A 17,523-nucleotide genomic window follows, 5' to 3' on the forward strand; every position below is an offset into this window, starting at 1 on the left:
AGCACACTGGGACTGGGACCCCTGCAGCAGCCGCACGGAAAAGTTTCATCCACCACCTCAAGTTCGGAAACCTTGTTTGCCAGACGGAGGGTTCCCGCTACTCCTGGCTGGCGGTCCATTTCCTTCCCAGTTTCTCGGAGAGCGTTTCGGTCCGGGACACCAGGGCCTTTGCTACGAGGCTTGCGCTCTCCTAAAAATCCCAAGTGTGGGTCTCTTTAAGACCCCAGGTTCGAGAACGAAACCCTCTAGTAATACACTCAGACTCCGCCCCCTCCACTGCAGCCTGGGCAACACTCGGCCCTAGCTCCCGAGAGCGGCGCCGTTGGCTTACGTAACAGCGTGTGATTGGTCTGCTTACTCTGGCGGGTCGGGATTGGTGGAGGCGTGTCGACCCCGCCCCTCGCCCCCGCCTACGACCCGCGGCTACCCGGGTGTCCTCGCGCAGCTTGTCCGCGCGCAACCTGGCAGTTTGCCTCTTCCTCGTCCTCTAGCTTGCGTCCATGGCCACCGCCGCGACCGAGGAGCCCTTCCCTTTTCACGGTCTCCTGCCAAAGAAAGAGACCGGGGCCGCCTCCTTCCTCTGCCGCTACCCGGAGTATGACGGGCGGGGGGTGCTCATCGCCGTCCTGGACACAGGGGTCGACCCCGGGGCTCCGGGCATGCAGGTGAGGCAGCCCCCGAGGGCCCGGGCGCGGGGCGCAGGGGACTGGGACGCGGGCAGGGACCCAGCCTCGGAGCCTGGCAGGCCAAAGCCCCACTTTGTGGCCCAGCCTGTGCTGGGGTTGGTAGCGCCAAGAGCTGGGCGCCGGGAGGAGGCAGAGGGCAGAGCCAGGTGCAAGAGGGACCCGCGCCCGCCAAGGGGCCCTGGAGGCGTCCGAGCGCCGAACGCGCAGGTTGGGCTAGGGCCCAGAGCCTGGGCGCCCGGGCTGGGCCGTTCGTGGCCCAGACAAAAGCAGTGTGCTTGGCGCGGCTGGTTGGGGGAGCCTGGGTCTGCTTTTCACCCCAGGCATGCCCCTTCTTTTTTGCTTAGACACTGCCAGGCCGGACACCTCGGGGTTCCTTCCCACCACGCCGCTTTCCTCTGCAGGTCCCTCGTGTCTTGAGCACCGATCCTTGCCGGATATTTTCAAATAATTTTATCATTGGGGTGGGGTGGAGAAAACAGATAGGCAAATGACCTATCCAGAATTTAATTTGTAGGATTCGGGAGATTTGGTTTTGGGAAGAATAGTCTTTAAACTCAAAAGCCGGGTTTCAGAAGATAACTAAGTTATCTACTTCCGGAATTGTTTCTTCTGGTAGATTTGTGTATTCTATTTTTAAACGATCTGCAGTGTATTTGCTTAGGGTCATTCAATCTTGTGGCATAGTCTTCGTTGACCTGAGAAGAATCCAGTTGAGTTTGTTTTTTGCGAACTTTGAAGGCCTTATGAAATTATGTTTCTGTATTTTTATTTAAACCTCAAAAACATAAGATGATATGCTTTAATTGCAGTTTTAGTTTTGCCTTAGGCAGCTTTAAAATATTTAGATCAGGATACCACACCGAAAGGTAATTGTTTAGAAAAAAAAATTGTCTCTCAGTTAACGTTCGGTTTAAAGGCTTTAAAGTTTAACTTTTGTAATGTAGCCTTTTACTGAAATCTAGTGATAAACAAAATTTCACCATGTTCAAGATCCATCTCTCAGAGTCTTCCCTGTCTAATCCTACTGTATGCTCATCACTCTTTTTTATCTGTCCCTCATCTGTGTATGTTATCCTCCTTTCTGCACTAAACATTGAGGTTTAATAATTTTCTTCCTACTGCCCCCAATGTCTCTTCTCCTCTGGATCCTTTATTGTGCTCTCTGATAACTGAGGTAGCATTTTGGAAGTCAGTAAGTAATGAGGGGGGGCAGTCTGACAGTATAGAAACCGTCTGGAAATCTTGCTTCCTGGTGTTAATTCTTCAGAAGCACCTCTGTACAGCACACATCTTTAAGGAATTAGAAGGAGCAGGTGATGTGTTCCCTCCTGCTAACTGTGGTTATATAGGTGTTGTTAATAACTCTTAAGACTTGAAATAATGACAGCCGTCACCTCATTGAGGCTTTATTTCAGAGTAATAATGCTTTCCATTCTACTGTGGAGTGTGTTTACTTTTTATAGGATAAGTGGGAGGAGAACAGCTGGGATAAGTGGTTCACTGGTTCTTTTGTCAGGATAATAAGAGGATCAGAAAAGTTTGGAGAAGTACCGTTCCATAGAAATTTGTTCATACAATTTCCAGATCCTGCATATCAGATTATTCTGTTACTCTCTTTAAAGTAACAATGCTTTTCACCCCACAGAGTTGCTATGAAAATTGATTATAGGAGGATAAATTACATGTGATTTTTTTAAAGTGCTCAGGGAAAGTATTAAACACTAATTTTTTTAAGCAAGGATATTTAGTAGGAGTTTATGCTGAATCTTTAATCAATTATCTGAAGGGTAAATATGTGTTAGATTTTGCATGTAATAACATATTCAAGCACCAAAATATTAAAATCAAATGAAAACATAACTCATTATCTTCTAACAACTTTAACTCTCTGATACTGATCTAAACACAACTGGTGAAAAGAAATTCAGTAAGGTGGCTTGTAAACATGAGTGAATTTATAAGGAGTTTTTCCCTCTTACCTCTAAGAAATTTATCTTAGGATCTATGTATACATCATTAAGATTAGAAGGTAGATAGAAATTAAAAGGAAGGAAAGAATGAAATAGGAAAAGGAGGCTGAAATGGCCACTTGGAAAGCCAGGTGACATCCGAGAAAAGGGCTAGAGGCACAAGTGAAAACTTTCAAGAACACGGTGGGTTGTATCATTCTTTGATGACTTCTTGGGCCCAGTTCTTTTGTGACAGCTCTCTGGACATGTTAAAAGTGTGTGTTGGGGAGGTGGGGAGTGGACAGCATGAGAGAAGGAATAATTACGTAAATAATTATATCCTCAGCAAATATTCAAGCACCTGCCAGGTGCCAAAGGTTGTGTTCAGTGATGTAGTCTTGCAGACTGTAACTGTTACAGAGATTGGGCAATGGGAGGCAGTGACAGCCAGTGAGAGCTGGAACAGTTGTTTTTCACAGACAAAATGGAACTTGGACTAGATCAGGATATATATATATATATATAGATATATAGTAGCTAGGAGGTCTCCCTGCCACCAGTCCTGCTTCTCTTTGATCCATCCTTCACAATGCCAAAGTTATTTATCTTAAAGAAACAAAACCATTTTGGAATCCCACTTGCTTTTGCATACAAATCCAAAAAATGTGAACTTTGTATACAAGGCCTTTCACCATTCAACACTAGCTGCCTCACCTCCTGCAGCCTCAGTTCTTCTGCCCATCACCCCTCCATCCCCCATCATTCATCCTGTGCCTCTCCCCTGAACTTTTCACGCTTTTCCACTCACCCAGATGTTTCAGGTCTTTTTCCCAACACATGCTTTTGCATGTGGTGTATAATCTTTCTGCAAGCCTTCTACGATCACCTGTAAACCGCTTAATCCATTAAGACCCAGCTGTTTCTTGACCCCATTACTTTTTGGGAAATCAACTGATTTAAATCCACCCCCCTCCATATATTTATATGTACATACCAGCCATTATGTTAGAGCCTGAAGCTTCAAAGATGATCCCTGCTGACAGTTATTTAGGATTTTTTTTTCCCCTTTTTTCTCATAGCAATTTGCTCTTATCCTCCAGTAACGTTTAAAATAAGTCATTTCAGTATTTCTGTTTATGTACCTTTTTCCTGGTTAACATTCTTTGAAACCATATATCAAAATTCATTTTGTATGAAATGTGCTTACAATGTTAAATGTTTTCGTTGAATGGAAAAAAATGTATATATGTGCACAAGGAAGGAACATTTCCTTGTAGAGTAAAAGGTTACAAGTAGTCCTATAAAAATCTATTTTTACATTCACTAAAATACAGTAAAGAGTACAGTAAGTTATGTATTATATATATAATTGGTTACTAATTTTAAATTTTATTACCTCTCTTTCAGTTAGCTTTCCCTCATTCCTCCAAGCTGGATTTTGTGTTCTTAAATGCTTCATATTGTCCTTACTTCTATTATTTGTTGTTCTGTGTTGTCATTATCTCTCCACTCATCTGTCTTCCCAACTGATAGTAAGTTTCCTGAAAGCAAAGATTTCTTATTTGTTCATCGCTATATTCTCAGAATAAAAGTTACAGAATAGGGTGTAGTGGCTCAGACTTGTAATCCCAGCACTTTGGGAGGCTGAGGTGGGAGGATCACTTGAGGCCAGCAGTTTGAGACCAGACTGGGCAACATAGGAAGACTCCATCTCTAAATAATAAAAAAAATTAGTCAGGCATGGTGTCATACACCTGTAGTCCCAGCTGCTCAGGAGACTGAGGCAGGAGAATCACTTGAGCCCAGGAGTTTGAGGTTGCAGTGAGCTATGATTGTGCCAGGTGGGTGACACAGTGTGACCCTGTTTCTGAAAAACAAAAAAGAACTTTTAATGAGAATTTTTAGAGAGAGAGAGAGAGAGAGAGAGATCCTTGTAAGTAAAGCTTGTGGAAATAGATGGTAAATAAGCCACTAAATCTCATTAGGCATTTTTTCCTTTGTGCACATATTGATAATGAGGTTTCTAATCAGAGATCTGTCTGACTTGTTAGTGATCACTTGTTATTCTTGATCTCAAGTCACTGAAGTTTGCTCATTGAATGAGAATATAAAAATGGGTGATTTGTGTTCTTAGTGCTAATTGTGTGTCTTTCAAATTATGTACTTATTTGGAATACATTTTAAAATATTTTCTTATGTTATTAGTACATGACCTAGCTAGTTCACAGGATAGTATTCCTCTTAATTGTTTCCATTTTTATTTTGGTAGGTTTTTTTTTCTTACATTTTTCTTGATTTTATTTTTTGAGATACATAGCCCATCTCTTCAAATCAGTATCTGATTTAAGTTTTATCATAATTGTATCACGGTTTGGTGTTTCCACAGTGATTGTTTTAAAAAATTATGATTTTGAGCCTTCTGAGCATTAGAATTCTCATTTGTTACTGCTGTAGACAGCTCCCAAGAAGTAAACATCCAACTTAAGAATTACCGTACATAAAAGTAACAGCTGTACTTGGGAGGCCTCTATGGCACTTGAAGCTATCAGGCCCTCAGTTTTTCTGTGGCAACATAATTGAAGAGAGATTTGGGGGTCCACTAGCTAGCTACTCCCTTGCTTTGTCTTGTAAAGAAAAAAAATGTGTGCCCTTTGTTTCCTCCATATTTCCTTCTCCTCCTATAGGGTATACCCTTAATTCCAAAGCTTTGAGGATGTTGCAGAGGAAATACTTGGTGTTGGGGAGGGGTGCATGTTGGTCAGAAAGACTCACAGAAATAGGCATTAAGCTTTGTCTTAAAAATTAGGAATTCTCCAGGAGGAAGAGGAGACTTTGCTCTTTCACGTTGTTGACATTTTTTATGTTCCTATTTCTTTATTGAGGGTTGGTGTCATCTTTCTTCAGTCTCTGTCTGTGTGTCTGATTCCTGCTGGTAACTCGGTGCATACATCCTGAATGCAACAAATTCCTTTTGCAAAGCTAGTCCAGAAGGAGCCTAGAAATGATTTCCCCCCCACAAAAACAGTATGACAATATAGTGTTACTATTACCTGTAGCAGTGTTATGGCTCAAATGAAAATTTGTGGGCCGACAAGACACCATACCTCATAAAAATCAGCCTTTCTTTGCTCTAAGTAATTAATGTCAGGTCATTCAATAATTAAATAAACATTTGCATGCCTAACAAGCACTGCTATATATTGGGCATATGTTGGTGAATAAGATAGACATAGTTCTTGCCCTTATGGAGCTTTATATTCTAATTGAGGAAGTAGATAAAGAATCACGTAACTGTATAGTTAGAAATTGAATTACGTGCTGTGAAAGAAACAAGGTACGGTGAGAAAGAATACTCAAGTTTAGGATGGCAACCTCTGGAAGTCATCAGGAAGGGATGACACTAATGGAAAACTGAAAGATAAGGTGGAGTCCTGCGGAACAGTTGAAGGGATACCCTGCTTAGAAAGTCATGAGGCAGGAAACAGTTGGTCATGTTTCAGGAATTGAAAGGAAGTCAGTGTGGTTAGAGTCGTGAGTGACTGGGGTGGCAGGGGTTAGATAGCGCAGGACTTTTTATACGGAGTATTCTGAGTGCTTCATGAATCCACTGATGAATTTAAAGGAGAGGACTGATACAATATAGCTTGTTTTAATACAGGTTAAATATCAAAAATCTGAAATGTTCCGATAAACGTGTCCTTTGAGCGTCATGTTAGCTCTAAAAAAGATTTTGGAGCATTGAGGATTTCAGATTTTTGGATTAGGAATATTCAACCTGGATTAATTTTGGTTGAGGCAAGTGGTGGAAGCTCTAAGGAGGTGATCCACATAATGAAGGCAAGAGTTGATGGTTTGAAGAGGGAGAATAGTGGTAGTGAAAATCAGAAGGGAAGATGGATTTGAACTGTGTTTTAGAGAAATAATTAATAGGACTTCGTGATAGCTTTGATGTGAGGAGTAAACTGGAGTAAAGAATCAGAGATAAGTTTACGTTGCTTTCTTTAAGGATAAAAGTCTAAAATCTGTAATTCATATTTTAATTGTCTCAATTTTCAGGTTACACCTGATGGAAAACCAAAGATCATTGATATCATTGATACAACAGGAAGTGGTGATGTGAATACTGCCACAGAAGTCGAGCCAAAAGATGGTGAAATTATTGGTCTTTCAGGAAGAGTGCTTAAGGTTGGAGCTTTTATCTTCTTTTTGAATTTTTTTTTGTACTGTTGCCTCAAAGTATCTAATGTTTTTAGCTTACATTTGATGGTAGGATATTAGCTATAACTGTATAACAAATTACCTGAAAATCTCATGGTTTAAAACAGCAAATATTTATTACCTCTCAGTCTTGGTGAGTCAGAAATCTGGGTGTGACTTAGCTGGGTGCCTCTAGTTCAAGAACTCTCATGAGGTTGCAAACTGTTAGCTGTGGCTGTGGCTTCATCTGAAGGCTCCACTTGGGTTGGGGACGAGGGTTCCCTTTCCAGGCTTACTCAAGTGGTTGTTGGCAGGCCTAGGTTCTTTGCCACATGGGCCTCTCCACAATGCTGCTTTACTGTATATATGGCAGCTGCCTGCCATCGCTCAGGTGAATAGGGATCCAAGAGAGAGTGCCCACAATGAAGGTCACAATGTTTTTTATAAAAGCAGTCTTTGAAGTGGCAACCTATTATTTGACTATATCCTATTCGTTGGAAGTGAGTCAATAAATCCAGCACACAATTAAGGAGAGAGGATTTCACAAAGAGCATGAATACCAGTAGGTGTGAATCTTTAGGGCCATCTTAGAAAAAGCCATTGTTTTATTGTTTGGAAAAGTACTTGGAATTGAGTTACTATTTTCAATGAGGTTGCCAAATTCTATTCTATAGAAAGGTGGAGAAAGCTATTGCATGATGGTTTTGCTTTCATCTTTTCCTGTCCCTTCCTAATATTCCCAGCAAACTTGACCATGAAAAAACATTTAGGATGTAATAGCTGTAGACTTAAATGACTGGCTTTGTCTTATTCTATGTCCTTGCTGGAAGGACTTGGGTAAGTTAAACATGAAAAATAATTACAAACAAGCATAGAGCAGATCATGAGATATTAGCTAATGATTATAGAGGATGGCAAGAATTTGACTATGATTCGGCACTCTATCTTTTAAAGCAACAAACAGAATTAGTTTGGAATATAAAATTGTGATTATTTAGATATCCTGAAGAGCTATAGTTTAACTTTTCCCACCTATCTGAATTATGTTTAGGCATTGTCCTTTAGATACACTTATTATAGCAGCATATTGGTTTTCTGTGCTGTGTAACAAATTGTCACAAGCTGAACAACTTAAAATCTCATACATTTTTATATTTATTATCTCACTATTTCCATGGGTCAGGAGTCCAGGTATGGTGTTTTATGGGTCTCTGCCCAGGGTCTCACAAGACTGCAGTCAAAGTCAAAACCTCATCTGAAGCTCAGGGTCCTCTTCCAAGTTCGTTTGGTTGTTGGAAAAATTCATTTCCTTGGAGCTGTGGAACTTGTGACTGCTTGCTTCTTCAAGACCAGCAGGAGCATCTCTGACCTTGGAGATGGCCACAGTTCCTCTTTTAAAGAGCTCACCTGATAAGTTCTGGCACATCCAGGGTAATCTCCCTTTTGATTAACTCAAAGTCATTAATTGCATCTGCAAAATCTTTTTACTTTTGCCACATTACATACCATACCATAATCATGGGAGTGATGTCTCATATTCACAGGTCCTGCCTTCACTAAGGGGAGGTACTAAACAAAGGTCTGGGTCATCTTAGAAATCTGCCTATTACAGGCAGATGGCAGGCATTAATATCCAAGTTTTGTTTCCTTTTCCATGTGTTATGGACTGAATGTGTCCCTCTGCAATTCATATGTTGAAGCCCTAACACGCAATGTGATGACATTTGGAGGTTGGACCTTTTTGGGCGGTAATTAGGGTTAGATGAGGTCACGAGGGTGGGGCCCCTTAGGATGGAATTAGTATCCTCATGAGAAGAGACACCAGAGAGCTTGCTCTCTCTAGGATGTGTGCGGACACAGCAAGAAGGCAGCCTCTGCAAGCCAGGAAGAAGGCTCTTACCAGAACTCAACCATGCTGGTACCCTGTTGGAACTTCCAGCCTCCAGAACTGTGAGAAAATAAATTTCTATTGTTAAAGTCATCCAGTTTATGGTACAGGTTGAGTATCCCTTATCTGAAATACTTAGAACCAGAGTGTTTTGGATTTTATAGTATTTGCATCATATGTAGTGGTTGAGTATCCCTAATCCAATACCCTTTAAAATCCCAAATGCTTCAAAATATGAAACTCTTTTGAGCATCAACATTATACTCAAAGGAAATGCTCACTGGAGCATTTTTCAGATTTCATATTTCAGATTAGGTTTGCTCAACCTGTATGTATAATGCAAATATTCCAGAATCTGAAATCCAAAACACTTCTGGTTCCGAGCATTTCAAATAAGGTATACTCACTCACCCTGTATTTTCTTGTAGCAGTCTGAGTTAAGACACCATGTGCTTTTATTAAGGAAAAAAAAAAAAAAAACCGCAGGGAAATTAGTTTCCACACCTCTGGATTACTCTAGACTTTGACTTGTCTTTCCCCAGTCAACCTTGTTATTTAGTACATGTTTCAAAGAGAAACTTGGGATTGCTGTGAGTTATGTTATCCTAGGAAACTAGAGAGCATTCCTAGTAAGTCATACAGATTTAGAACCATATAAAATATTCTTCTCAACCATTTATTTTAAAATAGCTCTAGTAACCCATGCTTTGGATAAACCACATGAGCTAATAATATCATTAGTGCTCAAAGGTAGAATTATATATACCATGTATATTGCTAATGTATAATATTAAAAAATTGATAAGGTTGGTCTTGACAGATTTCTTTAGCTCTACTGTTAAGAATTCTAAGCTCGTCATTTTGGGTTTTTTAATTTAATTTTTAATTGTGTTCAATATGTCTGCATAGTTTGAAAAGACAAATATTTCTACAAGACTTCTAACAAGAAAAGTTAAGTCCCTTGTCCCATCTCCCCCCTGCTGATTTTGACTCCACTGGGCTTAAGTTTTGGTACATTAAATTCTTTTCAGTGTTTTAAGTAACACTCTAATGCTTTTTATTTCTTGAGTTTTTCCCTAGTCTTAGTCTTTATTTGTGGAATTAATATGTGGATGAAGAGGGTTTAACTCGCAGGTCCTTTATTTCTGAAAAATTCTTTTGCATCATCTCTTAGATAATTCCTCCCTATTGTTTTTGCTGTTTTTTTTTTATCTGGAACTCATGTTAATTGGACATTGGACCTCTTGAACTGATCCTTCAGTTTTCTTGTTTTTCCACCTTTTCTTCACTGCTTTTGTCTTTTTCCTTCTTGAGAGATTTCCAAGATTTTCTCAACATTGTCTTCTAGCCCTTGTGTAAACTTTGTTACAAATTTTGCCTATTTTTCATTGCAAAAGCCCTTTTATTTTCACTCAGAGCATATTTTTATCTCATGTATGCAACATTTTATCTCTATGAGAATATTAATTATTGTCTTTAAAGTTGTTTGCTCTTTGTTTCTTCCCTCCTCTTCCTTTTCTCCTGTTAGTCTCCTCATCTGTTTCCTTCTCCTCTCCTTTTTCCTTTTTTCTTCGCCCTCCTCCTCCTCTTCCTCCTTCTGGGTGAAGTCCTTCCTCTTCCTTTTCTCTTTCCTTGTTCTCTGCTTTTTACTTTAGATGTTTTCCTCAGGTGTCTAGTCATCCCTGGCTGTCTCTTATTTATTTAGCAAAGCACAAGGAACGGTGATTGGAAGCTCTCTTTGCTTGTGAAGCATATTTTGGCAGTGGGTTTCACTGTAGGGTAACAACAGTGTTTTGGGGGGACCCCAGAATGTCAGTATTTTTTTTCCCCACTGATACGCTCAGTTACCTGAAAGAGGACCTTAGCCTGTTTGGCCTGAGGTTTAGGAGGACGAGTGAGAGCGAAACTTTGTCGCTGTTATTCAGGGAGTCATGCCATGGAAGGGGCTTGGGGTGATTTCATGGCAGACTCTTTTCAATATGTCCTGTCTCTCTCCTTTGCAGTCAAATGCTCTACCACTGAGCTATACCCTTGGGCCTCTCTCTCCTTTGCTATGTAAACCTCTTCGGAGAGTTAACATCCTAGCATCTCTCTGGTTCAAATAGGGAGAGTTGCCTGGTGGGTGAAGTTTAGGCAGGATGTGGGATGGGGCAGTGGGAGTTTAATTGCTCCTCGTACCAACTTTCCACCAATCTTCTTGGTTACAACTCCCCTCTCCATCCATATATAAAATGTACCCACACTCATGTTCGGTTATTTTTTTTTTTTCAAAGATGTGCAGGTGTTCATATATTTTTGCAGTAGTCATTAAAAAGAAGAATCACTACTCACAGGGATTCTATCTAGTTGAATCTGTCCAACTCTTTGGTACACAACAAAAAGCAGCACAATAAAGTCTTCCAGTTTCTTTGATTTAGTCATGCTTTAAAATGAATTAAATGTATATTCTATTTCCCCATCTTTTAAATAGCCCCATAAACTGCTGACAGATGATGTCTTATTCATCGCCCAGTTTAAGATCAACTAGTTAGGTGCTTTGAACATTTTAGTAGTCTCATTCTCTAGGATGGTGATGTTCCAAGGCCTCCTTGAAAAACCTAGTGGTAAGTTACTTTGGGCAATTGGTACTCTCATAAGTAAAAGGAAAAAAGTGAATAGATCATTAAAACTTTTTATTGTAAAATATACATACATAAAGTACGTAAAACACATCTGTACAGTTTAATGAACAATTAAAGCTAACACAGTTGTATCTACCCCATAGATCAAGACTAACAATGTTGTCATACCTCAGAAACTTCTTGCGTTTTCTCCTATCATAACCTATTTTGACTTTTATGATAATCATTTCTTTGCTTTCCTTTGTAGTTTTACCACACCTATGTGGACACATAAAATGTATTGTTAGTTTTGCCTATTTTTCAACTTTACATGACCGTCTCATTTCTATATCCTTTTATGTCTTCTCACCCTTGGTGGTGTTTGTGAGATTTGTAATCTTCGCCTATGTTGTTAAGTGTAACAGTGGTTTATTCAGTTTCGTTGCTGTGTAGTATGCCATGGTTGCACATACCACATTTGGTCCATTCTGCGCTGTTGTATATGTATCCTGTGCACATATGTGTGGACATCTCCAGGTCGTGTGCCTAGGAGTGGAATGGCTAAGTCATAGGGATACAATTTCACTAGACAGTGCCAGTTTTTCCAGGTGTTTATATTAAAACACACTTCTGCTAGCAGTATGTAAGAGTTTCAATAGTTATACTACTCTTCTAACACTTGGCATGTTCAAACTTTTAATTTTTGAAAATATGCTGGGAATCCAGGCATATCACATTGTAGTTTCAATTTTGCATTTCCCTAATTTCTGCTGAGATTAAGTGCCTTTTCGTATGTTTAGACTTTTGCACTGAGTTCCTATTAAAGTACATTTGCCTTTTTTATGCTAATGATTGTTTGTTGTTTTCTTACTGATTTGTAGGATTTCTTTATATAATCCGTTTACCCGTCCTTTGATTATATGTGTTAAGATGTCTTTTCCCATTCTGTACTTGTATTTTTACTTTATGTATGATGTTTTATCAATCTTCGCCTTTTTGATTAGGGTTTTTATGTCAAAAAAACTTTTCTGACCTCATAATGATGAAAATACTCTCTGATACGCTAAAAAGTCCCACAGCTTTTCTTTTCGTATTTGTTCTAGAATTTACCTAGGAATTGATTTTATATGCTTAGTTTGAAATAGGAGTTCTATTTTCTCTTTCCCATAAGAAGACCCAGTTGCCCCAACACCATATATTAATATTCCACAATTTCCCCACTAATTTTTAGTGCCTTCTTTTCAGTTTGAAGCCTTCAAAATGTGAGCTTCTAAGGTCTTACTTCCTATTCTCTTTGTCCCTTTGGTTTTTGGGTGTTTTTTCCCTCCTTTCCCTCCTTTATTCTAATTTTAGGAGCATTTTGGAAGGGAACACAGTGCTTTTTTAATTTTGCCACATTTAACTTGAAGTCATTTTTTAAAATCAGTATTTAGCCTTACATATTTTTTTTTTAAAGGTAAATCTAGGCACACTATTTAGATGAAGAGATAGCCAGAGGACACATGAGTACATGAGGCTGTGATAGCTGAAATCGTTTTGAAGCAAAAGAAAACTCCTCTAAAAGGACTTCACTGCCTAGTACAATAACACTCAGATGACACTTGGCTCACTAAAATGTTCTATTTGTTAGACATCCATTTTTTAAGAGAGTTGGAGAAAGGCAGGGCGTGGTGGCTCACGCCTGTAATCCTAGCACTCTGGGAGGCCGAGGTGGGCAGATTGTTTGAGCTCGGGAGTTTGAGACCAGCCTGAGCAAGAGCAAGACCCCGTCTCTACTAAAAATAGAAAGAAATTATATGGACAGCTAAAAATATATATAGAAAAAATTAGCCGGGCATGGTGGCACATGCCTGTAGTCCCAGCTACTCAGGAGGCTGAGGCAGGAGGATTGCTTGAATCCAGGAGTTTGAGGTTGCTGTGAGCTAGGCTGATGTCATGGCACTCACTCTAGCCCAGGCAACAGAATGAGACTCTGTCTCAAAAAAAAAAAAAAAAAAAAAAGAGTTGGAGAAATGAGGTGTAACTGATAATTAGAGATTATGCATATGAGAATCAGTCTTATTACATTGTATTACCATGTAATTAGAACCATTTTAAAGCTATCAACTTAAGTGGTCAAATGTAAAGGTTTGATTCTTAAAGAAACCAAAAGTAACTTCGTCTGTAGAATATTCAAATAGATAAAATAACATATTCCATAATGGCTTCATCAAGTAAACTTTAACTTGGCTAAGGTTAGATAGGATAACCATGATTATAACTTTATCTGATTTTTGTAACTAGTCTGCCTTCACTGTAAGGAAAATATATAGTCATGGTTTAAGAAGCATCTGGTTCCATGGACCACGAAGATTTTGGTCTTATAATTAAATATAAATTATGTCTTGGATTATTTTTATTATATATTTTAAGAAGTTGTGATTAAATATGTCTTAACCCCTTTTTATTTTATAGTTATTTTAATTAGTTCTTCCATTTAATCCTTTGGCATTTCATGGCTTTCTGTAATCTCTTTTCAACAAAGAAGTTGTCACTAGCTGAGGGTTACGAGGCTGCCTATGCTGTGGAATACTTGTCAAATATTCTTTGAATTTGCCAGCTAGTGACTGCTTGCTTCTGTATTGCTGCAATACTTTATTATTGTTGTTTTGTCATGGTCTGTTGCAGAAAACATTAGTTAACAATTCCTATTTTCTAAAGGTTGGTAAATTTTTGAATTAAAAAAGCTAGGTTGTACGCGAACGTATTTGAAATTTCACAATTTCCAGACATCCAGTTGATTCAGAAATAATTAATGAGTCTAAGGAATGGACATGCTTAAAGCTCTGACGGGGGGAGGGGGGGGCGGAGATGGGCAATATACATAACCTAAACTTTTGTACCCCCATAATATGCTGAAATTAAAAAAAAAAGAAATGATTAATGACACATAGGCCTTTGAAAAGTCACAATTCAGTAGATCCTTGAAGTTTTGCAAATGGTTGTTTTCTTGTCTTGAATTATGAGAATATTTCATCTAAAAGTTTTCTACCTGTGAAATAATTGGATGAAGAACATGGGAATGAGTTGGTTAAAGATATTTCACGAATGAGGATTGGTAAGTCAGCCAGCCCGGAGTGGTTGATAGTTCAGCTTTATAATTTATATACATTTAAAAGCTGTTTTTGATGATGGGGTCCTATGATTGCATAGAATATGAATATTCTGCATTTTCTTGATTGACGTTTCAAGTTGGTTGATGCTCAGTACATTTTATTATTCACAAGAATCATAAGGTAGGGATTATTTTCTTTCCAAGGAAGATTATTTTCTTTCTAAGGAAGTAGAAGCCTGTGGGTCTCCCTAGTTCCCTAGTTACTGATAGAGTTTGGGTTCACAGCCAGATTTATCTGACTTGAAATCGCATATCCTTTACGCTGAATTTTTGGTCTTCATGATAGAACTAGGTTCCAGTTTTCAACCTTACTGTTGTTGGGACAAGTAATTTAATTTGTCTTTGCTGCTTTGCTTTCTATTTGCAAACTGGGCGTGCTCTTTATGTCATTCTGTTAATCAAAAGCTTTAACTGGTGTTTTTAAATACTTTGAAATAGTTAAAAATAGTATTGTAAGATGTTATAAATAATTAACATGATTTTATAGAGTTTTCTTCTTAAGAATTCAAAGAGCTTTTGTTTAGTATCTATGCATTATCCCTGTGGTGATGTGCAGGACAGTGAAATTCTTTTTCTTAACAGGAAATCTAAGCATAGAGAAGGTTCTGTAAATTGCCTCTTCCCCTCCCAGCCATTTGACAGGTGGTAGAATGGTGGAAGGGGAATTGAGGTGTCATTGATATTTAAGAACTAACAATCTGAGCAGTTCAATGAGGTAGTGTATGTTGAAAGCACTTTATAGACTGAAGCATTGTGTAAATGAAAGATATTATTCTAGTTGAACCAACTTATTTATGGGTGAGAAAAAAGAAGCTATAAAGATATTAAGTGACTACTCAAGGGTATTAAAAATGTTGCTCTAGTATTATCCAAGTTGAGCTATTAGAGTAGAATTAAAATACTTTTTTCTCAGTAGTGTATCACTGGAATTGAGAAGAATGTGCAAATGAACAATTTACCTTTTTTTCCATAGATTCCTGCAACCTGGACAAATCCCTCAGGCAAATATCATATTGGCATAAAAAATGGTTATGACTTCTACCCAAAGGCTCTCAAGGAAAGGATACAGGTAATATACAACCTGGTATCAATGACTTGTATATTTTCTTCCTCAGGTTTTATTTCTACTGAAGAAAAAGGAATTTTTCATAAAATTTTATTTAGGGGGCTGAATGGCTTTCAAACAATGACTGCTTAAGGATTCTGTTCAATGGAGTGTTATCCATTTAAATTAGTGGTTCTTAATCTTGAATACATGGATAAGCTTAGAGAATCTGTGAGCACACTGACATCATATTCAAATTTTTAGGTACTTGTGTTTTTCTGGGAGATAGGATATAGCTTTCATTGGATTTTTAAAGAACTTACTTGAAAAAAGCTAAAGACAGTTGATTTAAAGTCCAGACCTCCTTATTTCTGTTCTTACAGTTTCCATGACAATTTGTCCTTTCTTTTTCTTTTTTTGCTGTTTAGCGTTCTTCCTCCCAATTAGTCATCATTGAATATTAAGGAAGGGTTAATCAGACCTAAACTGCTGAAGTATGAGAAACACAAGTTTGTCATTAGAAAGATAAGAGTTATAAGTAGAGCAATAAGGAGCTTGATTTAAAACGGTGCTATCCAATAGAACTTTCTGTGATGATGGAAAATGTTTGAAGTGTTCAGTGTCTGCTCTATTATGGTAGACACCAGCCACAGTAGCTGTTGAAAACTTGAAATGTGGCTAGAGGATGAAGGAATTGAAATTTTAATCTTATGTAATATCTTTTAATTTAAATTTAAACAGCAACATGTGGCTAGTGGCTACCATATTGGACAGTGTCTCTTTAAAAGACTGCAGTAACACTAGTAGCTGGTACAAGTCCAGGGTTTCAACTGTAAGGTAAGGTGTAATCCTTGAAAATGAATAAGACTTATGCGCCCTTTCATATGAGTCCAGTATTATTATATTATTTGCTTCCCCAGGGGTCTATAAAGCATAAGAAGTTACTCAGTAGATTACATATTTAACCTTTATTTGTCAGTTTCAATCCTTGTAACTTAACTTTCATTGGATACTATGTTGTTTTTTTAAATTTCTGGCTGAAATACATGGATAGCGTTATGCACTGTATTAAATTTAATCAGCTGCGTTGACAGGGTATAATTAGCATGCAAATATAAGTGAAAGTTGACTCTTCGTTTAGATTAGCTGAGGTGATTATTTTATTAATACTGGAAAGGACTCCTTTAAGTAGCAAACTTCCATTGGGAGTCACCATGGGTTAAAGACACTGGAAATAAAGGTTAAGACAAATTTTAGTAACATAGAACCCTGTCAAGTCAAAGACGATGGAAAAAAATAACCTAGAGAGGGAGGAAATGGAAGAAGCCTGCGTGTCTGTCAATGCAGCTGCAGTTGTACTCTAGTCCTCGGCTTGCCCTTGGCTTGTGACACTTTCCAATTTTGTGTGGTCCCAGAATACAGTATTTTCTTATTTTCAATGACTGGAAATTTAATTAGTTTTCTGATGTTGTACTATATATTTTTGGAAAAAGGAAGGATTTAAATTGGGAAATACGATATATAAAAATACATTTGGATGTGTCTTGGTAAATGTCTTAAAACCTAGGTATGATGAATTAACTAACCAGTTTTTAATAATTGATCCACTGCTTTACTTCATTAGAAACACTTTAAAAATCTCTATGAGAATGGTGTAGCATCACAACTGGTAACAAGATCCACATATAAATAACCGTCTAGGTTTACCTGAATATTTGTCAGCCTAATTGTAAGGTAATTTTTCTGTCCTTGCAGAAAGAACGGAAGGAAAAGATCTGGGACCCTGTTCACAGAGTGGCCCTTGCAGAAGCCTGTAGAAAACAGGAAGAATTTGATGTTGCCAACAATGGCTCTTCTCAAGTTGGTGCTAGTCGCTTTTATTTAACCATTATCACACAACCATATTACCATAGAGTTCTTAAAGAACAAATAGTCTGTATTTTTATAAGTTTTCTTTTTTCACAAATTTTCTTTTAAGTTGGTTAATTTCACTAATTTTTCCTT

At 38.3% G+C, this 17,523-nt stretch overlaps 1 protein-coding gene across 4 annotated transcripts in view; it reads left to right on the forward strand.

The window, feature by feature from the left end:
* Positions 1 to 448: 448 nt before the first annotated feature.
* TPP2 (tripeptidyl peptidase 2) overlaps positions 449 to 17,523 on the forward strand; it is a 72,904-nt gene continuing 55,829 nt past the window's right edge. For 3 of the 4 annotated variants that reach the window (XR_011233465.1, XM_069467080.1, XM_069467081.1), the window contains exons 1-4: positions 449 to 665; positions 6,692 to 6,820; positions 15,448 to 15,543; positions 17,275 to 17,379. Coding sequence is in view for 3 of the 4 variants with exons in the window: in XM_069467080.1 (XP_069323181.1) it covers positions 501 to 665; positions 6,692 to 6,820; positions 15,448 to 15,543; positions 17,275 to 17,379 (495 nt within the window). In the remaining variant the exon portion in view is untranslated. The remainder of the gene's footprint in view (positions 666 to 6,691; positions 6,821 to 15,447; positions 15,544 to 17,274; positions 17,380 to 17,523) is intronic. The other variant, XM_069467079.1, reaches the window with a different exon arrangement.

This window comes from Eulemur rufifrons, chromosome 4 (genome assembly GCF_041146395.1).
Source record: "Eulemur rufifrons isolate Redbay chromosome 4, OSU_ERuf_1, whole genome shotgun sequence".
In the NCBI taxonomy this organism is placed as follows: Eukaryota; Metazoa; Chordata; class Mammalia; order Primates; family Lemuridae; genus Eulemur; species Eulemur rufifrons.